Below are 26,666 nucleotides of genomic sequence, written 5' to 3'. Positions count from 1 at the left end.
CCAAGTTCTCCAGGATGACAACAACCCTTTGTTTAGAGCACTTGCGGAAATTACTACCTAATATATTATCTAAAAATAGCTACTACTCTGATATCAGTCTAGTATACCTTTGGGACTAAATTCTCTAATGTTATAAATCGGCACAGCTCTACAGAAATCAATACATCTGTGATGATTTGCACTCGCAGAGAATTTGGACCCTCTATTCTTGATATTTTTGGATGCTGTCTGCAAGTAAAATTAATTCAGAACGACAAAGTATTCCACTGAGATTATTTTATATGTCAAAGCCAATCTGAGCACACAATTATCGGTAGTAAATTACTAATTGTGGTCAATCAATACCCACGTAGGTGATAATGGGCTTGAACTAAAACCATAGCTCTGAACATCCGTGAATTCTGGGAAAGTCTGGCTCCAGATCTCAGTTTAGGGTATTTAGGCTCCTAACGTCCATGGATTTCCACACCTCTCTGTATCTGGGCCTTAGTGTTTAACTTCCACAGCAATCCATGGCTAAGGTGTCAAATTCCATGATAGAAGATTTAATCACTAGCAGTTGCTGAAGATGCTTTCCTACATGTAACCACTTATCTCCCATAAGCATGGGACTCTTGTGAATAATATAATATATCCCTTGAGAGGTTGGAAGTGATTATCATGATACCCCTTCATGGCTCAAGCTCAAATGGGGTCAGAGCTGGAGAGCATGTAGGGAGGATATGGACAGTGCAACATCCTTTTAAATACTGTTTGAAAATGAGCACAAAGAAGAACAAATCAGCTAAAGCTAAGTCAAAGGCATAAAAAATGAAGATGAATTCAAATGGCTCTTTCTTCGCACTGATTTTTCATCAATTCCTGCTGATTACTGATAGCACAGCATGTGCCCTAAGCAAGGGCTGTGTATGAAAGCAGTAATGAAGAGATACCTGTTGCATGCTTCATTTTAACAAATAAATGGCATTCCCATTAGTTATTGTGACGGGACACCCGCCCACTTCCCGGAATGCATTAGGACTGGCCCTGGGAGGGATAAAACCAGCCTAGGGAGGCTAAGCAGCAGGCAACCAAAGGAGTGGCTGCAGGGGAAACAGCCAATTAGGGTGGTGACTGCAGACAATTAGGGCGGGAGCTGGGCCAGCCAATCAGGGCCCAGCTGTCCCATATAAAAGGAAGCTGCAGACCAGAGCAAGTTAGTCTTCTGTAAGGAGCCCTAGGGAGAAGACTAGCCTCTTAGAGGGCTCCTTACACGCTGCCAGGAATTGCAGGCTGGAGGCCCTGGGAAGAGGGCAAAGAAGCTGGATTCAGAGGCAGGAGCCAAAGGAACTGAGGCTGTGGGGAAGTAGAGAAAGTGAGCTGGAAGGAAGAGGCAGCAGGAAGCTGCTGTTTGGGCCGGGCTACCCACTATAGCAGCGGCCAGGCTGTGTGGACTGCCAAGCTGCTGCGAGGGGTGGCTGGGCTCTTGTTGGAGGACTCCCCCAGAAAGGGGGGATACCAGATGGTGACATGGCTGGAGGGCTGTGCCACAAAGCAGATGCTGAGAGGAAGGAGTTGTAATGAGTCTGGAGGCAAAGAGAAGAGAGCCACTACCACCTGAGGGTGCATCTGCTGGGACTGAACTAATTCCTGAAATGCCCAGCAGGAGGTGCCAATGTGGTGAGTGACCCTGTGACAGTTATTTATCTACTTTCTGGGCTGGATCCTCAGCTGGTGTAAGCTGACATAATTTGTGTTATCCTCAGCTGGTGTAAGATGACATAATCTACTTGAGCAGATTTACGCTAACTGAGGATCTGGCTGTCTAATGTTCATGAACAGTGTGATGTATTGAAAATTGTGTACAAATTACAAGCCATAATTTTAAATCGTAAAGGGTTTCCTGGTCCCTCTTGCAGGCTAGGGAGTTCTGAGGGAAGTGTGTGGGGTGTGATCAGTCAGTTGGCAAAAAGCCAGCCTAAAGCAAGGTTGGGTGAGTTTTAGCTCTCTGATGTAGTGAGCAGCCTGCTTCGTCTCTCTCTGTTTTTGGTTCTTGTATGTTAAGGTTCTGGATTCTAAGAAATAAAGTCTTTACCTTTCTACTTTTCAGTGCGAGTTTCTTTTAATTTATCCAACTTCTGTTTGTCCACCATGAGTATAACAAACAGTTCAAATGGTGGAGTTTCAGAATTTCAATAGCCATTGAAAATTAGTATATACAGGAGGTGCATAGTTCAACAGTACTGGGCTTCCACAAACTTAAAAAACTAATTAAAATTCAACTATCATAATGAAGAGGAAGATCATTTATTTGCTCAAATTCTATTACTCAAATTCTTATTGACATTCTTTTAACTTTAGCCACTGAAAATAATCATTCAGCACTAGAAAGTACCTAATTGTGTTGCATCCATCAGTGGACTTACAGTATTATCTTTCCTCAACCTATAAATGTGAAAGATGCAATGAAAAAGGGATAGGTAGCATTTGTGATATCCTGTATGAGTAAGGTACTTCTGTAACAACACTCCACCTCTTTCCAGCTATAGATCTCAAAGCACTTTCCAAAGGAGTTTGGTATCATGATCCTCATTTTATAGAACGGGAAAATGAAGCATAGGGAAGGAGAAGTGACCTACCCAAGGTCACCCAGTGCTAGATCTGGGATTGAACTGAGGTCTCTAAAGACCTCAGTTCAAACATGCTATCCACTAGGCCACACCCTCACTGTAATAACTGATCCCCTAACACTCTTTAATGAATTTTACCTCAAAGGACCCCTGTGAAGAAGGGAAGCACTATTAGCCCCATTGTACAGATGCGTCCCCAAGGCACAGACACTAAGTGTGAGATGCTCAAAAGGACTTCTAACTTCTTTTGAGCATTCCACCTTAAGTGACTTGCCTCATGTCATTGAGGAAGTCTGGGATACTGTACCTTTAAGAGGCTTCTGTTATGTAAGCCAGAGGCAGAGTGGGAAACTGAGACATTGAATGGAGCAGACCTCTGTCCAGGGCCTTGTGCTCTGATGAACACCTCAGGATATAGCAGAGTTTACCCACCTGTCAGCCTACTGGACCATCTTCCTTCCTGGAGGTGACACCTGATACACTAGACCATCATGGTGTCTCATAGTGACAGGTGAGGTTGCAAAACACTTTCCACTACTAACATCGCTGTGATGTGTGTATAAAGCCCATACTGATGACAGGGTTAAGGGGAGTCAGAGCCCAGTTAGCCCTTTCTGTGGCACCTGGAAGGGAGACAGGTAATCAAGGATTAGTCCCAACTGGGGAAAACCAAACTGGGTGGCTCCCTATAAAGGAAGGACTGAAGATTCACCAGGGAGGTGTTGTAGGGACCAGCCCTGGAGGGCAGCGGGAGTTCCAGGGGGTTGTAAGAGAGTCTAAGAGATCCTGAGGAAAACTCCTCAGCAACAAACTGGGAAAAGCGGTCTGGAGAGATGAAATTCTAGGAGAGAACTGGAGAGCACAGCTCCATGGCAGATGTCTGCAAGCAAACAAGGGTAGGAAAAGACCCAGGCAGCCAGTGAGGGTTCATCAGAAACAGACCCTAGCTGCCTATCAGAAGGGTCTGGATTCTGTGCTCTTATTTGTAAAATCTTTACCTCTCAGGCTGTAACTTTCTGCACATGGGCCCCTATCCAGGAAATCCCCATCTGCTTAACTTTGAGCACATGTTTAAATCCCCTAAACATCAACTTATTAGCTGAGTTATGTGAAGATATAAAAAATACATAATTTTCCAATTGTGTAATTTAAAGTTTTCCTTCTCCCAAAGAATATGGGAGAACAATTCAAGACTGGCTAAATTGTCAAACGTACAATGGAAGCATGCAAAAGGTTGGGTGATGTGGCTCGAGTAATAAGGCAGGAAAATGATCTTTGCATGGATCTAAGAGTAGGTGGCAAGATGACATTTTTCATGGCTGGAAAGCAGAAATTTTTCTTCTGAATACTTCCAAATAAGAACTGCTTTTAAAATTAATTTCTTTCTTAAATAGACCAAGATTGGTCTTTACTGTGTTTTGACCTTTGCATATTTAACCTTGCTTTTACTCCAATTCATGCTGGTTATCACCTTTTCCAGAAAAATTTAAAGGGAATAAAGGGGAGAAGAAAGTATAACTGTCACAGCATATTTCAAAAAGTTTGTATTCAATTAAGTACAGTGGGTAATGAGGTGGTGTGGTGTTCCAACCTTACAATTCCATTTCTATTTCCATTGAACAAAGAAAGGAACAAAAGGTAACTAATGGAGCATGCAGAGGACATTCTGATTTCTAAGATGTCTCCGCATCGTCTTCAAGCTGATCAATATTGCAATCCATAACTTCACTGGGTGCTTTATGAAGTTTTTTTAAGGCCGTGACTCACAAAAATTGTGTTTAATGCTTCTGCAGGATAAAGAAGAGACACCTTGACTCCTAAATGTCCCAAATCATCCTGAAGAAGAAAATGCCTTTTCTCCTTCTATTATGCATAGTTCTTCAGAAGTATGGAGAAATCATTTGCTGGTAGTCAGCTGACCCACAAAACAAGTTGTTCAGCCTTCTAGCCTCATCAATGCTCCAGGCACTCTTAAGTGTAAAAAAAAAAACTTGAGTGTGACTCCAGATCTATTAAGTAGCCTGACCTCCTTAAGCCATAAGTATAATAGTCACAGGGCTAGCCTACACTGGAAGTACTATTTTGATGCAGCTGTAGGACATCTGGTGAAGAGAGATTTTATGTATCCTGTCAGCATAAAAAACCCAGCTCCGCGAGAGGCAGATGCTCTCAGTGGGAGAAGTGCTCCCATCGATATAGCACTGTCCACATCAACGCTTAAGTCAATGTGGCTTATGTTGCTCCTGGGGGTGGCTTGTTTACACCCCTGAGTGACACGTAAGTGGTAGCGTGTACAAGCCCATAGTTGCTTGTTAGGAATACATATGATTACCTCTGGTTCAATGGGTATCTCTAAATACAGACCCCATCCCCAACTTCATCACTCTTTTTAAAAAAAAACTTCAGAGCTGGGCAGTGAGCTTTTGACTGAATGTTTTTGGGTAGAAAATGATGATTAATGACAACTGAAACTTTTCAGTGGAAAGGGTTGGTTTTGGTTAAAATCTTGGTGGAAGGTTTTTTCCTCAGGCTCCAATTTCTGATCAACCCACAAGAACACCTAAGAATTGCTTGGTTCGTAGAATACTCATCTGGAATGTAAGAGACCCAGGTTCTGGTCTCAAGCTCTGCCTGATTCAGCTATTTGGAGGCTGAACTCTTTTTGCAGAGTGTAGGGTGTGTTATGAAAAACTTTGGAAAGTCTTTGTCCTGTCCCAGTGTGGAACAGGAAACTTCTTGAACTATCAAACTTTCATGGGCTGGAGAAACCATTTTCTTCTGAGCTCTATCTAGAGGAAGGGTCCTACACTTAGCAGCTCAGTTCTTGCCCTGGGACCCATCATTGGAATGCCCGCTGACTTCAGCCCAGAGAGCTAAAGTTTGGCAAAGTCCTAAGTAATTGAAAGAAGGGGCTTATCAAGGGAAGTGTTTAGTACCTCAGGCTACAGGCATCAACCCTTACGCTTAGGGATCGCATTTAAAAATGGCAACCTGTCAGAAATGTTTCCTCATTTCTTCCCAACTTTGGCATGTCTCCCACAAAGTTACACTGCTTTGAGCTATGAAGGAGCCAACATTCACTCCTGGGCAAATGGTAGCTGTGAGGTACAATACCTCCTGGCTAATCAGGGCTCAAAACAGGAGCTTTTTTGTTGAATGAGGGGAGGCAGCATGGTCATGTGGATCAAGTGCTGTCTCGACTTCCATTCCTAGCTATGCTTCTGATCTCTGGGCCTCTGTTTCCCTTTGTCCACAGGTTTTTTGAGCCAGCAATAGTCTCACTGTGTATTCAGCAGCTGTCACAATAAGGCTCTGCTCTTGGGTGGGGCTGCAGACACTAACACAAGTAACTAGTGCCTGTAAACATTTAGAAAGTCAGGAATCCTCCCTTTCTGGTGTAAGAACAGACCCTGAGCATGAGCAATACTGCCCTTGCCTTATGACGGGTATAAACCTTTAGAATCTTGATCTGGGTCACATCTCTGGGGCCAGGAAATAAAATGTCCAGAGGTTTTAATCTGGCTTCCTGTGTTTCAGACCCTTAGTTCTGTATATACAGCCCTTGCTTCTAACACTGGGAAATTCCAAGCTTCCAGTTCATAAAACTTTGTGTGGGGAAAGGTATTTTTGGTAATTTTTAGAGATTTCTAAAATGTAGTCTAACCTTCCCTCTCCTTTCAAGACCTCCGCAGGTACACTCATGTAACAAAGGGATTCTGGCCTTATATAAAAAGGCAGAGGAATACTGGAACCAGGCCAAGTCTGAAAGCTTTGAAGTGTGTGTGTGTGTATATTATAGGATGACATGGTTTTCTATAAAGGTTCTGTTGGTACTCTGTGGAATGGCTTATGTACACACCAGATAACGATAAAATGTTTTCTCTTGTCATTGTACCCACAGGGTAAGATAATGCTGGTGCTAAACTCCAAAACAATGCCCAAGAATTCAGGATCAGACCTTCCTCTCATGTACCTGGTGTAATTTCATTGGGTGAAATCCTGGCCCCACTGAAGTCAAGAGGGTGTTTTGCCATTGACTTCAGGGACTTCACGCAGTGAATTTAGTGGAGTTCCAGCCCTGGCTACAGATTAACTCTCACTTTCAACAGACACTGGACCTTGGCTGAGGGAAGGAAGAGTTATCTAAACTGGAGATTCACAGAAATGGAGGTCTGGTGGGGGGAGACCCGAACTTTAATTATTTAAACCAGCAGTTCTCAAACTATGAGGTGGCACATGTTGAGCTTTGCTTTAGCTAAAAAATAGAGCAGAGCTTGGGCCTCCATTGGGCTCTTATACATAAATATAAGAGGAGGAGGGATAACTCAGTGGCTTGAGCACTGGCCTGCTAAACCCAGGGTTGTGAGTTTAATCCTTGAAGGGTCCATTTAAGGCTCTGGGGCAAAAAATTGGGGATTGGTCCTGCTTTGAGCAGGGGGTTGGACTAGATGACCTCCTGAGGTCCATTCCAACCCTGATGTTCTATGATAAGGATGACCATGGTATGCTAAGTCTGCTGTGAAAAGTGATACTGATGATCACTCACTTCTGCGCTGCTGCTGGCGTGTCTCTACCTTGAGAGCACCAGCTGCTGCTCTCGGCTCTGCCTTCAGAGCTGGGTGGTGATCTATGTATTTGTGGGAGGTGGGGATGTAATCACTACAGATAAAAAGAAAGGGGGAAGGCAATCAAATTACGTTTGAGCACCGCTGATTTAAGCTAAGCACCACCCCATTTATTCCTTTGGAATTTAATGGAAACTGTTTACTGTTCAGCTGGAACATATGGTTACATTGCTCTGTTCTGTCAAAATCCAGACCTAGTTGACTGTCTATTCTATATCTTACTGATTTAGAAATGTTGATTTGTCACTTATGCTAAGGATGAATTCATTATATAGTTGCACTGTATACTGAATTAATTTGGTTTCTGTATTGAACTATAGCTGTCGATTCTTGATCCTCTCATTTCCTTGGATCAATATTTTCCCCCCATTCTTTTCAAAGTTTGCAAGGAAGGAAGTCTAAGGTACTTAACTGGCCCCATTACCATGGTCTCTGAGTGCCTAACACCCCTATGAGTTAGACAAATAGTACTTTCCTCATTTTAAAGATTGGGAAGTAAGCCACTGAGACCAAACATCTTGGTGATAGTTTCACAGATGACTGTGGCAGAGCAGAGACCGGAATGCGGGTCACCAGAGTGACAGGCTGACACCCTAACTACTGGACCATCCTTCCCTTACAGAATTCTATTCTTTATAAGCCCCATGTAGGAAAATGCCACCTTCTGCATATTTACTTCAGGCTTTCTGTAATTTCAATCATCATAATTTCAATTAGCCCTTTTTAACCTATTGGAATCACCACACAAGATGCCCTTCTACAGCCTAAACTAAGATGATCCAACCCTAGCCACTGTATCTTCCAAAACCTTGAAGAGCAGCAGTTCTGTTCTATTACTGTTTCACATGCTCCTAGGCCCATGGCAGCCAGAGCCGGAATGGCCCCAGAAAGGAAGCTTGCTGTAATGCCCTATTGGCAACACAAGCCATGTATGCTTCCCTGAGATCTGCCATGTTCCACTAGAACGTCGACAACTTGCACCAGCTGAGGATTTTTTGTTCACTTTTGTCTCTCTGCTTAGATGACCAAGATAGGATGGTGGTATGTAGACCTTCTCCTCCTACCAAGAGCTGGACTGAGAGCATTAGCATATATTCCAAAAGTCACGAATCCCTCATGGGATTTGATTGCTATTTCCCAGGGCCTGGTCTGAATTGTTAACCTAAGATTCAAATTCTTTGCATCCTTCACCTTTAGCAAGCCATCTCTTTCCCTATTTGCCATATATCCCTAGTGTCTATCACAGATACAATGTACATGATACTTTTTTAAATCAACATGAATTGTAAAAAATATTTGGTAGCACCTCAATTGTTTTTCAAAAGTAAAATACTATGATTTGATTTGTACGTGAACAACAGTACAGAAAATAAACTTGTCTGCTTGTTCCACAGGTCACTGATTGTCAGGATGACAAAACTTTATTGCTCTTCTGTACCTCTAAGAATTAGAGCAATGCAGTCCCTTGGCACTTATGTCCTGGCCATGTCCTGATTGCCAGTCTAATAAGAACTCATGAAGACCAAGATTTATTATGACTATCATGCCTAAGAGCCCCAACCAAGGACCTGGACTCCAGGGTCTAGTACTAAGTGCTGTACAAACTCAGAACAAACAGACCATCCCTGCCCCAAGGACCATACAGTATAATACAAGGCCAATAGATGGCTGCAGACAGACATGGAAGTACAAGGAAGCAATGAGACAATATTGGTCTCATTCAGCACACCAGCAATCTAAACCTTGTCAAGTGTGTGTTTTGGTTTTTGTAGGCATCACGCAAAGGAGAGTTGTAAGGAGTATAATGAAGTAGCTTGGCAGTTCTTTTTGGGAAGACCGATTCTGGTACCCTTGTACTAAGTAGTTCTTTACTCCTTAAGCAGGCCCTCTCAAACTGCCCACTCCCTACCTGTTCCTAGCTCCAAGGGCCAGATTCTGATACCCTTTCTTATAGGAAGTAGTACCTTTGTTCTGATCTTTGGGGAAGGGACTGTCACATGAGAAATAGCAGCTTTCCTCCTCCACAGCTGGAATTTGTGCCAATGCTGCTTATATCGGTTATGGCCACATCAGGCTAAACCCAGTTATAAACAAAACATTACATGGGCAAAGAGTGTTGGTGTACAATCAAGAACAGTGAAGTCACGGTTTTGCAATGGACATTGCCTGAAGCAGCTGTATGCAAACTGAAAAGGCCACGTGTGAAATGAATGTATGTCCCCGTCCGCAGATTAGAAGAGGAGGACAAAGGAGTAAAGACTAATCTGCTCCTGTCTGTTTCTTTTTCAGGTACCTCCATCATCAACCCTCCTTGATGTAAAACATAAATTTCACAAAGCATGTAAGTACTCTGAACATCCGGCTGGAAGGGGGGAAGGCTAATGCTTGGGAAAGTTTGTCAAATTAACTTTCATGATACTTCACACAGGACTTAGATTGTCCTGACAGCTGTTTTGGAGTAACAGTGACACCGTGGGAGTGCTGTAGCCTCCCAGAGCTGTAGCAGGGTAGTATAAAATACATCTAACTCCTAAAAAGGGGAAGACCTTTCTGGTCTTAATATTACAGTAGCAACTAAGGGCCACCACAGAGATTGGGCCCTGCAGTAAGTTAGGTGCTGTACAACACACAGTGACTGACTGTCTTGCCTATCTAGACTACATTCTTCAAGGCAAAGGAGGTAGTGTTTAGAGTGGGTTGAGATTCTTTTGCTGAAATGTCTCCTCCATCACAAAATGCCAACTTGCCAAAATGGAAAGCTTCTGCAGACAAATATTGGCTTTGATTAACCCTTTGTTGGGAAGGCTTCAATTCCAAGATGCAATTGCTGGTCAAAACCAGAGATGGGCAAGGAGCTGCCACCCCCCTCCCAACTAGTTGATGGCCAAGTGGTTGGGGCACTCATCTGGGAGGTAGGAGAGTGGCACCTAAGTCCCTATTCAGAGCAGGGACTTAACCTGCCTCGTCTGCTTCCTGGATGAGTGCTCAAACTACTGGGGCTATTGGCTATTTGGGGTGTGTATGTGGGTGCTCTCCCTGGTTTGTGCAGAAATTTTAAAGGTCTTGGTTTCATCTTGAAGCTCAACAAAACCAAATGTGAATCTCAATCTTTCATTAAATGGAATTATTGCTTTCGGCCAGTTCTGGTAGTATTGTCCCCATTTTACAGATGAGGAAGCGAGGCACAGAATTTGTGATTTGCTCAGGGTCACACAGTAAATCTGTCAGTCCAGAATTACGCCCTCCCTTTCTTGTTCCTTTAACCATCGGACAATCCTTCCCTTCTTCTAGGGTTGTTCTTCTTTTGGTCTTTTTTCAGATAGTTGAGTATAAAACAATAGATCCTGATAATTTGTAGGTTATAGAGCTGGTGCCCAGGCCTGGGCAGAGAATAGAGCAATCTTACTTGAATCTACATTCCCCCCTCCTCCACATGCACCTATAAACATGAGTGGTGACGAAAACCTGGGAATCAGAGCTGGGAATGCACCTGGAATCCAAAGCTTTGTCAAAAACATCTGTAGAGAATCCTGATGGGCGTGAAAGGAACTTAAGGTTTGCATGGTTCTTACCTCTGGTATATGATACTGTCCCTGGCTCACTTCTGCAGCATGGGCATTAACTATTTCCCAGAATAAGTGACTTGAGGCTGTGTATGTGTCTTCCAAAGATGAAACTAAGGAAACATTTGACATCTAGTTCTCTTCCTCCTGCAATTGCTGATTGTAGAGGCAATGATGCAACATGGCTCCTCTTCCTCTGTTGAGCTGATGGGCCAAATTTGGGAGATAGTGTATTTGAAAACAACTGGAAAGAAAATTAGTAAGTGTATTGCTCTGTGACCATCCTCTTATTCACTATTCCCTTGGCTTAGCTAAGGCTGTTACCCTGCAGATCCTCATAGATAATATCCTGATGTATAATCACTGTTGTATATAAGCACCTTCTATATTAACATGGTCTTACTGCAACTGGGTTGGGCAGTCTTACTGGACCTTGACCATTGAATAAATGACATGTGGGCTTGGAATACCATTTAATGTATGCTCTTGATGTGAGAAAACAGAGTGGTGTCAGTTCAACTTTTACATTGAATAATACCTTCAGAGCCTGTTCCAAAGCCCACTGAAGTCAATGGGAATCTTTCTACTGAGTTCCATGGACTTTCCATAAAGGATATGACCCATAGGTAGCCCCGCTGTTATGATGTACAATGGTGATAAAGCAAATATCACTATGGACTATAGAATATAGCTCAATCCACAGGTGCTTACTGCCATATGTCCTTTTTAAAATTGGGTAGGCACAAACAAATATGCTGCAATGTCGTCTTTTAACTCTGAATTGGCTCCAAATCCTCATAATATTGAAGTAAATACAACAAACTTCATAAGTCCTGATTCTGCCACCCTTATAGTGCCTTCCTCCATCACAACTCTCTGAGCTCTGTGAGAGAAAGGTGCTACTCTAGACAAACTAAAGGAAGCAGAGGTGGTCCCTTAGGTTCACTGTCATGCTTCAGACATCTGTTTGTAATTCCCATTCTCTTGAATAAGAGCTCAACACCAGGAGAAAATACCTGGTATTAAAAGGCTCTTGACTCCAAGAAAGGCAAAATAGGAACCATTGGCAGGAACTTAAAGCCAGACAAATTCAAACTAGAAATGGGGCACACTTTTTTTAACAGGGAAGGTGATTAACTTTTAGAACAAACTAGCAAGAAAAGGGGCTGATTTTCCCATTGTTTGCTCTTTTTAAATGGAGACTGGATTCTGCTTTGGAAGAGATGCTTTTGTGAAACACAAGTTACTGGGCTCAGTACAGGAGTAACTGGGTGAAGTGTTCTGGCCTGTGTTATGCAGGAGATCAGACTAGATCTAATGGTCCCTTCTGGGCTTAAAATCTCAATCTCAGGGCTGAATTGGATTGTGAAAATTTACAGTTGGTAACTTTAAACATCCCTTATGGTGACTGCTCTTAAATTATTTCTGTTTATCTCTGTAAAGGTTTGAGAAATTCAGAACAGGAATGGCTTGAAAACTCTTCATGTTCTTGTGAAGAATGTTGTGGGCAGCTGGGGGGTTGTATCAGTTCAATTATGTTTGGGTTTTTTATAAATTCACTTAAACTGTTGCTAATTCCTGTACAGACTCTTAAACTGACTTAAACTCAGTTTATAATGAGACATTAATGCTAAAAATGCCACACAAGGGTGTACACCAGTTTAACTAAGATCCAGTTGGAATTTTTTTGGTTAAACCAGTGCAACCTGGTGTGAAATCAGCCTTGTGACACCATTCATTACACTTAATAGTACTTTACTCCTCATGTACTCCTAACGACTTCACTGGAGCTGTGTATGGAGTAAGGTGCTACTTAGCATGATAAAGGTATGACCATGTAGCTCTATATTGCTCACAGGGAGAGCTTTGTGACATGGCTTTTCCTGTAAGTTTTTGTTCCCCACTATTCTATTACTTCTGTCTAGTCTCCCTAAAAAGCTGGATTGTTTTCTTAGGGCTGGTCTGCACTATGGGAGCTGAGGAGGGGGTAGGGAGAGAGAATCAATCTAAGTTATGCAACTTCAGCTATATGAATAATGTAGCTGAAGTCTACATACTTAGATCTACTTACCATGGTCTCTTCACTGCGGTGTGTCCTACGGGAGATGCTCTCGCATCGATTCCCATTTGCGCTTCTCGTTGAGGTGGAGTACCAGAGTTGACGCTAGAGCGATTGGCGGTTGATTTATTGTTTATACTAGACATGATAAATTGACACCCCCCCACTGGATCAATCACTGCCCATTGATCCGGCCGGTAGTGTAGACAAGCCCTCAGTCTAGCATTTCTTTCCTACCAGTTCATTTGCTTGCTTTCTTGCATATTTTTTCGTCAATCCAACTTTAACATTTTTGATTTACCTTCATCCCTTTTCTCCCACTCTTATAGCTGCAAGCATTCATATATGTACATATGCATGGATGCACAATGGGGCATAAGGGGAAGGCAATCAGAATATACACCCCTTTTATGTAGGGGTAGAAAATGGTTGCAGTTATAGAGGTTACATTTTCAATGTGGTGCTTTCCATAATGCTCAGTCTATGTGGAATTTTATCTTCACCTTAGATAATTGAGTGTATGAGATCTCATCCACTAATTACCCTCATTCTATGGTTCCCAGACTCAGGTATTCTCAAATAAGCATGCTTGTGCACCTGCTCTCTCTATCCATTTCCCGTTGATCACTCTTGTCAAGTTCTCTCCCTAGCTCATAGCCTGTCCTGATGAGCAAGTCCTCTCTGTGCAACACCAATCCTTTCCTAGTAGTGATGAGGATCTGATTCACTGCCCACGGCAATGAAGAAGGGAGTGACAACTGAATTATAGATTGACTTATTTTAAAGAGCAGGATGGATCATGCTCACCAGGTTACAAGTCATTACTGTTTTTTGAGATTCTAATTGCAGTAGATTCTAACTTGGTCTCCAAGACTTCATAAGAACACATTCTGAAGTCCGTTCTCACTCCTCACTAGGGCAAAACTCCCATTGGCTTGACAGTCCAACTGAAGTCAAACTATAACCCACTGATGAGTGTTTGTTACATTGATTTGAATGGTGCAAACCTGCTCCACAGCAGCTGAGGATCAGGCCCTTTAGCATCTATGAATCAGGGAAGAGTAGTTTAGGGTGAACTACCATCCCCCTCTGAGGTTCAGGGTTTGTTCTACCGAATCTGATGCAAGTTGAACACTTGGGTCTTCTGGTTCCTAACCCTAGATCATGTAGGATATTCTCACAGTAATACATAGTGGTTAGAGAGGGTAGATCTTTTCAGCTGTAGATCTCAAAGCACTTTACAAACAAGGAAAGTATCGTATATCTCACTTTTACAGATCTAACTGCTAGCATCTCCTTTGAGTTTAATTATTCTAGCAGGAAGTGTTGCCTAGAGCTCCAGAGTTGGACTCAGAATGCTGTTATTCCTGTCTCCTCCATTGGCCTGCTGGGTGGACTGGAGCAAATCACTCCACTGCCTTGTGCCTCAATTTCTCCATCTGTAAATGGAGATAATGATACCACTTTCCTTTGGAAAGTGTTTTGAGAGAAGACCAGAGCGTTACCATTTTGTTCAGGCCCATGCTGAGCAGTGGAGGGTGACAAAATCAAGCATTGACAATTAAAACATGTTGTTCCTTATGTGCTTTGTCTAGTGCAGTGGTTCCTAAACTTTTTTTTCTGCCAAATACTCATTTGGTATCTGACTAAATGTCCTGGACCCCCTTTTACTTTCAGTATTACTGGAATACCTATGGCAGCATGACCTCTCCCACCCAGAGTGTCATTTTGTTCTCAAAATTGCTGGAACCCCTTTTTAGGCCTTGTTCAACGGGCAGACCCTCCTCCCTGTGACTCACAGCAGACTCTCCAGGGACCCCACATTAGGAACCATGGGTCTGGTATGTGTGTGTGTTTTGTCAGGCTTTGCTTTTCCTTTTGAAAAAGCATGGTTTGAACAAATCACTGTTTTTAATTAGAGGGCAGGCTAAACTTTTGGGGCTGATGTCTGTGGCATTCTCTCTTTAACTTTATTTTGCAAAGTTTTTGTTAGAGTTGGGAAAGATTCTTGAGGACTATAAAGTGGAAAATGTAATAACTACTCAAGGATCAGAGACCCAGCCTCTAGAACAAGTGATAAAATGGAGATGTCATCCAGCATACTGATCGAGGAAAGGATTTCAAGGTTATGGGCAAAAACTACTGAGGGGAAAACATGGTTGTATCAGCAGAAGAGTAGAATAGTAGAATGAACCTGTGGGATCATAAAGCAACATTACTACCAAAAGCCAGCCCGAAGAGGGCTCCATAACCTCCATAGGACAGGAAAGAGCAGAACTGTCTGAGGTCACAGGGGACATGGCTCAGGAGCGACCCATGAGCTGCAGCTCTGGCTGGAAGCAGCAGCCTGGCAGCAAAGGGAGGGCTAGATAGCAGGCAGCTGGGGAGATGGGGCTGGAAGGTCTGAGAGCTGGACAGAATCACTCCCTGTTGCTGGCGGGGGACTAGCTGGAGCAGTGGGTCTCAAACTTTTGTACAGGTGACCCCTTTCACATAGCAAGCCTTCGAGTGTGACCTCTCTTATACATTAAAAACACTTTTTTAAAAATATATTTAACACCATTATAAATGCTGGAGGCAAAGTGGGGCTTGGGGTGGAGGCTGATAGCTCGCAACCCCCCCATGTAATAACCTCATGACTCCCTGAGGTCTCCCAACCCCCAGTTTGGGAACCCCTGAGCTGGAGCTTCAGCAGGAGTGGAGGGGTCACGGTGCACCCCTGGACTGCACTGCCCCTAGGGGCAGTGTTGGGAACTGCTGGGTTTATCTATTAGCTGCAACTGTTAAAGCAATCAAGGCCAGGGTGTCTGCACTTTTTATTTCTGGCAGCCCGGGAAGAAATCTCTTACTGGTCTGAAGTGTTCCAGGGAGTCTACCCTGGGCTGGACCCCATACAGCCCAGTGCTTGGTGCATGCACAGAGCTTGCCTCTGGTACACAGAACACACGGCCAGACAGGTAGGGGGAAGTGGGGTCCGTTACAACACACAACAGGAGCTAAAGAGAGATTCTGGCTGGTGCGTGTCTCGGCCATGTATGCTCAGGGTGGCAATCTGTCCCCTTCAAGTGGTGGCTGTACCAGCTTGAGATTGAGCTTGCTACAGCCTTGGCTGAGAGATGCCTCTCTTAGCACAGACAGTAGAGGCCTATGCATTAAGCCAAAGAGGTCCCAGGCTTGATCCCAGTTGCTGCTGACCAGGATCTGTCTGCATTCTTCTTGATCTAACAAGTGTTACTAGAGTGAGCTCAACAGAATGAAAAACAAACAAGGGGACTAAAATCCTTGTCCTCTAGCTACACAACCTGAAGCTGCCATCATTTTGAGATAAAATATACTACAAGAGTGCTCTTCAAATGAGATGTCTATGTAGGTAAATACTTAGTACATACAGCACCAGTAGATAGAATCAGCCATAAGTTTTAGAGGACCAATAGAATGTGTTTCTGTGTATTGCAAAGGGCTTCCTCCATGCAGAAGTTTATGTGGGCTGCTCAACGAAGGAGATCTCCTTCAGGGTCTGTTCTAAAACCCCTGGAAGCTGGTGAAAAGATTCCCATTGACTTCACTTGGTTGTGCATGAGACCTTTAATGCATGGTAATATTGGGTACCCTCTGCCCTCTGTGGCTTTGCAAACAGAAGGTGGCAATAACACAGCCATAGGAGAGCACATGGTCCTTTTCCAGCAGCTCTGCGGGCCTCTACCCAGCCCCCTGCCACCTTCTTTCTGAACATAGAATCATAGACTATCAGGGTTGGAAGGGACCTCAGGAGGTCATCTAGTCCAACCCCCTGCTCAAAGCAGGACCAATCCCCAATTAAAACATCAAGGGCTGTCTGCCAGCTCTGCTCCTCCGGGGCCTGCTTTTGCTTCTCAGCTGTGCTCTGCTCAGACAGCGTGTGGGGAATGCTGACTGCTTGGAAGAGGAGCAGCTCATTTAAAAATGGCTGCTTCCTGTTTGCATCCAAGCCTGGGCCAGGTTTACAAAAGGGGGTGAGTGGCTGTGTGGGCCATGCTGGAAAAGGGATACCTAGGGTGAAGCCTTCCCTTCCAGCAGTTGCAGTAAGGCCAGCCCCACATGTTCAACAATTGAGTCAGGTGCAGCCAAAATCATGAAATCAACTTAACAAAACAGGACTCTCAAAATCACACATTTAGGATCTTTCCATTTCCTAGCTGGGGTTCAGCCACATAGGATACACCTCTTCAAGGCTTTCTCTGCAATCAGAAGGGCTAGGGACTTTTTTTAAAATGTAGATTGAGATTCCACCTGACTCCAGGAGCTTGGTCTTTAAGGAAAGACACCAAATAGGACACAGATAACAATAAAATCACGGGAGCTGGAAAAACTGCAGCTATGAGAAAGGATGAGTATTTTTAATACATCAAGTAATTCCATTTGCAGAACGGGCCTGACACTAAGCTACATAGGTCAGAAAGGTAACCAGGCATGCTCTGGGGTTTAGTCATTAAGAGTATCATGAAGGAGGCCAGTGACTGCTCAGCAATGCCTTGCCTACCAGTTCTGTAGAAGTAGGGAAGTCTGATAAGAGTCTTGCTAAGAACCTGCAATTCCTCTGATCTCTCCACACTGTCTCTTCAAGCTGGAATCTAAGGTGGGAGAAAGTTAATGAAATCTGTCAGTTTGGATGCCTGGAAAGACAGATCTGCACTATGAATACACCTGCTGGGGACTCGGAGGTTAAATCGTGCAATTTATGGCTCTCCCAAACCAGTTTTGTAGTCTAGGCCTGTCAATCAGCCAGGAAGCCTTCAAGTGTTACACAAGCAGAAGAGACCCAAATAAGCTGTATCAAGGACATGAAGGCTCACAGGGGGATCTTTCCTGCCCTCTCCGCTGAGGAGAGCAGGTTTTTTATTTACATAATATGAAGGGGTTTTTTGGAAGAGTGACCTGATCCCATCCTGGGGCCAGGGGCAGTGGCTGGATTCTCTCTCTGGACAGAAAGATGGTTGTGGAGGGGACAGTTGGTAACAATTCACACATTCTCCAGATAGCTCTCTCCAGCCCGGAGCTATGACTGCAAACCATGGGCTTGTATAGGGCAGCCAGAATCCCGCTGGCCAGATCGGTCGACTGCAAGGCAATATCCATAGCGTCCAATCCCCAGTGCAGATTTACAGATGATGTGGGCTTGGCAATCACTTCCATCCAGTCTTTTCAATCAGATTTCCTCTGTCCATGTTCGTAGTAACTCAGCTGGAAATGCACAATGACGTGTTCAGCGGGGACAGATAATTAAATCAAAGGGAGTGAAGAAATACAGCAAGTTCATTTGGGCAAATTATTCATTCATCTTTGTTGACCTTGCCAATGGAAATGGGTTGACTGGGAGAAGACGTTCGGAGGTTTTGGTGCAGATCAAAGCTACAAACAGAAACGTGTTATGGTGAATTTCTGTACCACATTAATGCAAAAATCTTTAAAGCTGTGTGCTAGAGTTCCTTACAATGATCTTACTGTCTTTGAGACGACTACGTTTACTGAGCAGGTTTTAACACACGCTTGGATGTGTTTGCTATTATTACTGTAGCATCTACAAACCCGAATTCAGAGCGGGGCCCCTTACTCTATGTTTGTGCTAGGTGTAGTAGAAAGTAAGAGACAGCTCCTGCCCCAAAGAACATACAGTCTAAATGGGAGGACAGATAAACGCTTTGAGATCATCATGCCTATTTTACAATTAGAGCAGAGGCAGTAAGGCCCAGATCTACGGAAGGCCGCAGGTGCCCAAGGGGTATTTCAGCAGTAGAGCAGCACAGCTAAAACACTGCAGCTGGGTCACTGTAGTGCCATAGTATAGATGCTTCCTACGTTGCTGGAAGGGCTCAGTGTGTGTGTGTGTGTGTTCATGTTGTTAATCCACCTCTCTGACAGGTGGAGCTAGGTCAATGAAATAATTTTCCCATCCACCTAGCTGCATCTACACCAAGGGGTGAGTTTGAGCAAACTACAGAACTCAGGGCCTGGCTACACTTGCAGATGTAGAGCGCTTTGAGTGAAACCCACCTTCAGAGAGCGCAGGAGGGAAAGCGCTGCAGTCTGTCCACGCTGACAGCTACAAGCGCGGTGGCGTGGCCACATTTGCAGCACTTGCAGTGGCATTGGGAGCGGTGCATTATGGGCAGCTATCCCAGCATGGAAGTGACTGCAATGTGCTTTTCAAATGGGGGGGGGTGGAGTGTGACAGGGAGTGTGTTGTGTGTACAGGGGGGAGAGAGAGTGGGTTTGGGGGTCTGAGAGCATGTCAGCATGCTGTCTTGTAAGTTCAGACAGCAGCAGACCCCCCCCTCCCCGCCTCTCTCTCTCACACACAGCATTCCACACTAATGGTCGCTTTGTCTCGGAGCAGATAAGCAGCCAGCTGTCAGAAACAGAGTTTTCAAGGGCATTTCTGCATTCCTACAGCCGATTCCAAACAATGACGAGTGGCCACTTGACTTAAAGGGATTATGGGATGTTTCCGGAGGCTGATCAGAGCGCAGTAATGCAACACCTCGTTCACACTGGCGCTGCGGCGCTCCACAGGGGCACAGCAAACTTTATTCCACTCGCTGAGGTGGAGACCAGCAGCGCTGTAGCCACGGAGTCAGAGCGCTCTATGTGCCTTGCCAGTGTGGACGGGGAGTGAGCTAGGGTGCCTGGGGGTCCTTTATTGCACTGTAACTTGCAAGTGTAGCCAAGCCCTATGGGTGTGAAATTTTTCATGGCCTTGAGCCATGTAGCTAGGCCACTCTAACTTCTAGCTGTAGACCAGGCCTAAGTCTGTGAGGGGGTGGGGCTTAGGAATCACCCCTCCCCGCAGCATCTGCTATTGGCTAGCTTAGGTGATGCCCCTGCCCACCTCGCATAGCGTATTGGCTGCTGTGAAGCCCATTCTTAAGCGCCAATCTCTCCCCATTCATTGTATGGGGAGCCTAGGGGCCTAATTCAGGTGTAGTGGATTCCACCGAGCAGCTAAGCGTGTAGAAGCTAAGCATTGCCACACTCAGCATTGCAGTGACTAAGTGATTCATTAAAGGACACATGGACTGTCCGTCTCAGAGCGGGGAACTGAGTGCAGAGCTCCATGTGGCCCCCTAGCCTCTTATGTTTTGTTTTCATCCACACAGCAAGAAATATGAGGCTGCCCAATTGGTTCTGTTCTAGACACATCTGCACAAAGGTTTTTGTATCACAGACAAGCGCCTGTCCGCTGATCTAGACTTGTGTTAGCTGAACCGGTGGCTCATTTGTCCGAATAACTGAAAGTCACATGGGGAACTTGTTAGTTTCATTTACTTATTAAATGAAGTCCATACAGTGGAGGTTCTACCACTGATCTCATTTGGTTTTAAAAGAAGAAGAAAAAAGCTAGATTGAGTGATCAATTCTGAGACTTTTCCTGAAAGGCATTTTAAATGTTTAGTTCATACTTGTCCCCCACCTTGTTTGTGTCTCTTCATGCTCCTAGGATTTATCTACAACTCCTGTTGGACAGGTTTGCATAGCAAGGGTCCATGAAAGAAGGCTCCGGCTGCCACTGAAGTATCACACTTGTCTGTGTGTCTCAAGAGTGTGCATGGTGCATGTGTATAGTGGAAAGGCATTGGGGTCACCAAGTTAAAAGCTTCTTTTGATACCCTCCATTTCTTTTTCATGGAGAGTTTGAATGGTGGGGGTGGAGTGATTAGGATAGCTGTTTGATCAGACTCAGAACATTGGATCAAATATTCCTGTAGTGGTGTTTTCTGTAGTTACAAGCTATTCCTCGTAGAGAATCTTTATGATTTGTGTTAACTCATGACACTGGTGAGGCAATCCTGAATTCCTCAGACAAGGAGGGTGGCTTTGTGTTTCAAACTCTGGGCAAGGATTTAGGCTGTCTGGGTTCAGTTCCTGATTTTGCTGTAGGCTTCCTGGGTAACCTTGGGCAAAGTCATGTAGGGCAGACATTTAAAGGTATTTTGGTGCCTAACTTGAATAGAAATCTGGTACTTAGGGCCTAATCCAAAACCTATGGGAGTCATTCCACTATTTGAATGAGTTTGGATCCGGCCCTTTCTCTTTCTCTGACTCAGTTTCTTCTCTGTAAAATGGGAATAACTTTCTCTCATCCTTTGCCTGTCTTGTTTAGGTCACGATCCTGTAAGAAGACCTTGGGACTTTAGCACATATTTAGAGTTAGCATGTGTTTAGGTGTTTTGGTGATTCCCAATGGATGCTTACATGCTTTGTTGAACTGGAGGAATCTAGAAGAATGGAGATTTCTGAAATCCAAACCCTACTCTGCTGGTTAAATGTTTTTGAAAATAAGAAGGCCTTGATAAACACAGAAACGTTTCAGCATTTAAACCATTGACAGAACAGTCAAGATCAACTCAAAAACATTAATGCAAATGAAAATTGTTTCCTTTTTTGGCAGCTGCTGCTTTGATGTTATTGCACTGCATTAGCAGGACTACAGATATTTCTGATGAGTAATGTAGTAATAATAATAATAAAAAGGCAGTGAATCTATTGAGACGTACCTTGGAACAGAACTGGTCCTCTTTGCTCTTTGGGCCATTTTCCCTGGCTGAGATTTACAGAGCTCTCACACTGCATCATAACGACATCCTATGTAAACAATCTCTGAACAAATGTAAAATGTCATTTAAACGGCTCATTAGGAAAAGGAAATTTCATAGATTATTGGATGTTTCTGTGACCTTTTTTATTTTACTTTCATTTATTTATATTTGCATTTGCGGGGGATTTAATTGGCAGATATGCAAGAGCAATGACATAACTCTTTTCCAAGGCTGTGCTATTATTTATCCTATTTATCATTGTAGTGCATAGAAGCCAACTGAGACTGCGGCTCCAATGTGTCAAGTGCTGCATAAACGTGGAATGAGGGCCTGAGGAGTTTACTGTCGTCATCACAATGAAGCAGGTTCAGGCCTACAAAATGCTACGAACTTTGATCTTTTTTTTAAAAAAAACCTCCTGGACTAATTTAGACTCCGACATCCAAATTTTTCCCCAGTAACCAGAGGTGAAAGTAAGCCAGTCCAGTCTGGTATGGCATACCGGACCGATCGGCTTCCCCAGGCTGGTGATTTAAAGGGCCTGGGGCCTCCCAGCAGCGGCAGGAGCCCCGAGCCCTTTAAATCGCTGCCGAGCCCCGCAATTGGAGCCCTGGGGCTCCGGCGGTGATTTAAAGGGCCTGGGGCTCTGCTGCGGTAGCGGCAGCTGGAGCCCCGGGCCCTTTAAATTGGCCCTGAGCCCCGGGGCTCACAGCCGCCTCTGCAGCTGGTAGCTCTGGGGGTGATTTAAAGACCCCGAGGCTCCCAGCCGGAGCCCGGGGCCTTTAAATCTTGATTTAAAGGCCCCGCCTCTTCCATTTGAGGCCACGCCCATGCTCAGGACTCCAGCGTATGGGTAAGTCCTTTAAGTTACTTTTACCCCTGCCAGTAACAGACATTGTTAGCATTAAGGCTGTGTGCTCAGTGGGTGTGTTGGGACAAACGGTGGACGCTGGGAACAAACAGTGTAATGAAAGCTCAAAGGCAGAGCTGCTGAGCCAGGAGAGGAATCCTGGCCCCACTGTTGTCAATGGCAAAACTCCTACTGATTGCAATGGGGTCAGATCTCTCAGCGTGCTCGGCACCTACAAATGGGCCGGATTTCCCAAAGATCTTCGCTCCCATGGAGGCACCAGAATGAGGTGAGGAGATTTGCAGAAGAGCTCAACACTCAGCTGTTCCCCAGGGGAGCTACTAAGATCTTCTGCAAATACAGCCCTATGTGGCACGTCTGGTGATCTGCTGTAAAGTCCGGTCCTGCAGGTACTGATGGGATACAGAATCCCCAAAGACGTGGCGATGCTCTCCCCTCTTAAAAGTTAAAACAAAGGGACGACCCCTCTGTTCTGAGCTCTCACAGGGGCCTATGAGAGGAAGAGGAAATTCTGAACTGACTTTAACGATCCTAGTGCAGCCTCTGATGCAGGCCAGAGCAGAATCCCATGACTCTCTCGGCAGGTAGGCCCAGATCCACAAAGGCTCCTAATGTTTGTTTAAATCAAGGGAACTTAGGAGCCTAATTACTTCTGTGGATCTGGGCCATAATACATACCCAGCTGACATGCTGTCCAGTCCCAGCTCCCTGCTGCTCCAGTTATTGCCAACCTGTCCTCTGGAAACCTCCTGCTTCCAGCAAGCCAAGTAACCAAAGTAACCTCTGGGGTAGGCTGAGACAATGGAAAACGGAGAGCATGCACTTGGGACAAAGGGGCCTTGTTAGGGCACTGTGGAGGGGAGATGTACTACAAAGGATTAAGCTTCTGGTGAACGTTTATATGTCACCATTCCTGTATGTCAGTAGAGAAGAAGGATGGACAAGTGGTTAGGGAGCTAGCCTGGAACTTGGGAGACGTCAGCCCAGTTCTCTGCTTGATCACAGGCTTTCATAGAATCATAGAATATCAGGGTTGGAAGGGACCGCTGAAGGTCATCTAGTCCAACCCCCTGCTCGAAGCAGGACCAATTCCCAGTTAAATCATCCCAGCCAGGGCTTTGTCAAGCCTGACCTTAAAAACCTCTAAGGAAGGAGATTCTACCACCTCCCTAGGTAACGCATTCCAGTGTTTCACCACCCTCCTAGTGAAAAAGTTTTTCCTAATATCCAATCTAAACCTCCCCCATTGCAACTTGAGACCATTACTCCTCGTTCTGTCATCTGCTACCATTGAGAACAGTCTAGAGCCATCCTCTTTGGAACCCCCTTTCAGGTAGTTGAAAGCAGCTATCAAATCCCCCCTCATTCTTCTCTTCTGCAGGCTAAACAATCCCAGCTCCCTCAGCCTCTCCTCATAAGTCATGTGTTCTAGACCCCTAATCATTTTTGTTGCCCTTCGCTGGACACTCTCCAATTTATCCACATCTTTCTTGTAGTGTGGGGCCCAAAACTGGACACAGTACTCCAGATGAGGCCTCACCAATGTCGAATAGAGGGGAACGATCACGTCCCTCGATCTGCTCACTGTGCCCCTACTTATACATCCCAAAATGCCATTGGCCTTCTTGGCAACCAGGGCACACTGCTGCTGACTCATATCCAGCTTCTCGTCCACTGTCACCCCTAGGTCCTTTTCCGCAGAACTGCTGCCTAGTCCCTAGTCTGTAGCGGTGCATTGGATTCTTCCATCCTAAGTGCAGGACCCTGCACTTATCCTAATTGAATCTCATCAGATTTCTTTTGGCCCAATCCTCCAATTTGTCTAGGTCCTTCTGTATCCTATCCCTCCCCTCCAGCGTATCTACCACTCCTCCCAGTTTAGTATCATCCGCAAATTTGCTGAGAGTGCAATCCACACCATCCTCCAGATCATTTATGAAGATATTGAACAAAACCGGCCCCAAGACCGACCCTTGGGGCACTCCACTTGATACCGGCTGCCAACTAGACATGGAGCCATTGATCACTACCCGTTGAGCCCGACAATCTAGCCAGCTTTCTACCCACCTTATAGTGCATTCATCCAGCCCATACTTCCTTTGCTTTCTGTGTGAACGTGGGCAAGTCACTCAGGGCCAGGTTTCTAAAGGTATTTAGGTGCCTAAAACTGCCAATAGGCACCTAGTGGGGTTCTCAAAAGCACCTAGGCACCTAACTCCTATTGCTTTCAAAAGGAACTTCCATTTGACTATGTTTCAGTGGCTTAGCCAAAGTAGTTCTGCTGAAATGGAGGGAGAGTTAATCCGTGCCAGATACAGAACTGGTACAAATTACTTCCCCCTGGAACAAAGGGGAGCTGGGTGCCTGATTCTGATTCGGAGTCACAATCTGGACCCAGATCGGCTGCTAAAGCAGCACAGATTCATGCTGCCCTTGATTCCGGGCTTGTGGCAAAGCTACCATTTAGCCCTATGCTATTAGCTGGAATTAATTTTCAGTGTAGTGGATTAAACAATGAATTAAAAGAATTTAATTTACAGTATGCAAGAAATAAGGTCAATTAAAATGTACTCCGTTAATTGTAGCAGCTGTTGGTGGAGCTGTGTGATGTTTGAACACTCTGCCACTATGGAAAGTGAATTTGAATTCATCGTAATTAGATTAGAGATTAGCTTTATGCTTTAGTTAGTCAAGCAAATATGGAAATAAAACTACAATTTTACCTCTAGTAATAACTGCTAATTGCCTGAGAGGTGGTGTTTTAAAGAAGTGGGGCCACCAGATCATCGGCTTTACCCTTTCTGTGCAGGTCGGGGATGGACTGTAAAGGTGTCTTTAATATAGCTGGGCAGGAAATGGCTTCACTAGTCCTCAAATATTTTTGAGTTCAAATTTTATTCTCATCTCAAGTTGGGCTGGAAAGTTGAAATCTCAGTTTTTGCAAAAGCAAAAAAACCAACATTGTTTCTGGTCTATTGAAACATTTCACTTTAAAAATTATTTCATTTTGATTCGTCCTTTTTTTTTTTTTTAAGCCTTTTTTGTCTCATTAGCTTAAATTTTGAAATGAAAACTTGCTTAGAATCCGAGAACTGGAATTATTCACTTTGAATCATTTCATTGTGACAATTCTGAAACTTTTCCCAACCTTCTTATTTTGAGTCTGGAGATTTGTCAAAACGGACCTCGATCCATGAATTCTCAGTTGTGACAAATCCGCATTGTTGCCAGGGGGAGATGCGGGGGGAGAATTTGTGAAAACATTCCTGACCAGCTCCAATCTTTGTCACCTTTACTCCACCCCCATGCTCCAATTCTCTCCCCCTCCCCCATATTTTCTGATCCCGGAGAGCAAGTTGCAATGTACAGTATCCCTAAGGCTACTCTGAGCTATGCAGCTGCTTATGGCATTCCAGCAGCTGGCAACTGCTGAGTGGAGACAATGGCCACACCCGCTTTTGGTCAATCACTCCCCTTATACCAGTGGCCACTACTGTCCCTGTACCATCCAGCGATTTCCCCACACATGCGGAATCCTCAGGCAGCTGATTCTACCAGCATCATGGCTGTTTTGAGTTGAGGGACTGGCCAAATGTTTGTGAAAGAAGGATTGCAAATATCACCATCCGAAAATATCCCAATCCATGCGGTAGGCAGAAAACAGACACTGAGTTTTTTATAAAGCCCCCAGTCAAAGGAGCCCATGGTAAGAATTCTACTGTTGTAGTCAGCTGGAGCATGTTTCATTAACTCTCCCACTCTGCCTTGAGTGTGTGTGGAGATCATTGAGCACCTCCTCGGAGGTGGTCAGCCCTGAGAATGTGCCACTTATCAAGGAAGACAAGAGAAGTCAAAGCTGACATAGGGTTCTGTTCTCTTGTCCGTGCTGAGTGTGAACTTCCCAACAGAAGTACCCTTTCTGAGAAAGATAAGTACAGGAAAGGGGTTCTGCCCAGTTGGATTAAATTCTTATCAGCTGTGTGTTCTCTGCCTATAGCTCTGTCCAGAGCTGCTGGGTAAAAAAATATTTCACAGCCTTAAAAGTAAATGGCAGTGTCCAAAACAAAGCTTTCTGCAGCTCTGATAGTGGGATGAGAGCATATGCAAGCAGTGTGCTGGGAACAAAGCATTATCAAAGCAACACTTCTTCACTGCCAGCCACGGCAACTCTTTGTTCTGTCTGAAACTGGCACCGGCTGAAACTGACCCCAGATTTTTTAAGAAGTAAAAATAAACCTTTATTTCACAGTGTTGTTTTTGAGTCCAGGCAGGATATTCCAGTAGTTATGGTATTAGGCTGGGGTTTGAGAAACAGGGCTTCAGTCCCCTACTCTACTGTCCATTTCCTGAGCATGGGCAAGAGCCA

The 26,666-nt window shown here is 44.6% G+C and overlaps 1 protein-coding gene across 1 annotated transcript in view; it reads left to right on the top strand.

Moving 5' to 3' along the window:
- TECRL (trans-2,3-enoyl-CoA reductase like) overlaps window positions 1-26,666 on the top strand; it is a 119,100-nt gene that overhangs the window by 14,614 nt on the left and 77,820 nt on the right. The window contains exon 2 of the mRNA XM_077814313.1: window positions 9,524-9,575. Within this exon, the coding sequence (XP_077670439.1) occupies window positions 9,524-9,575 (52 nt within the window). The remainder of the gene's footprint in view (window positions 1-9,523; window positions 9,576-26,666) is intronic.

The sequence above is a fragment of the Eretmochelys imbricata genome, chromosome 4 (genome assembly GCF_965152235.1).
Source record: "Eretmochelys imbricata isolate rEreImb1 chromosome 4, rEreImb1.hap1, whole genome shotgun sequence".
Taxonomy (NCBI): Eukaryota; Metazoa; Chordata; order Testudines; family Cheloniidae; genus Eretmochelys; species Eretmochelys imbricata.
Note: the sequence above shows the minus strand (reverse complement) of the source record. Positions and strands in the feature narration are given on the sequence as shown.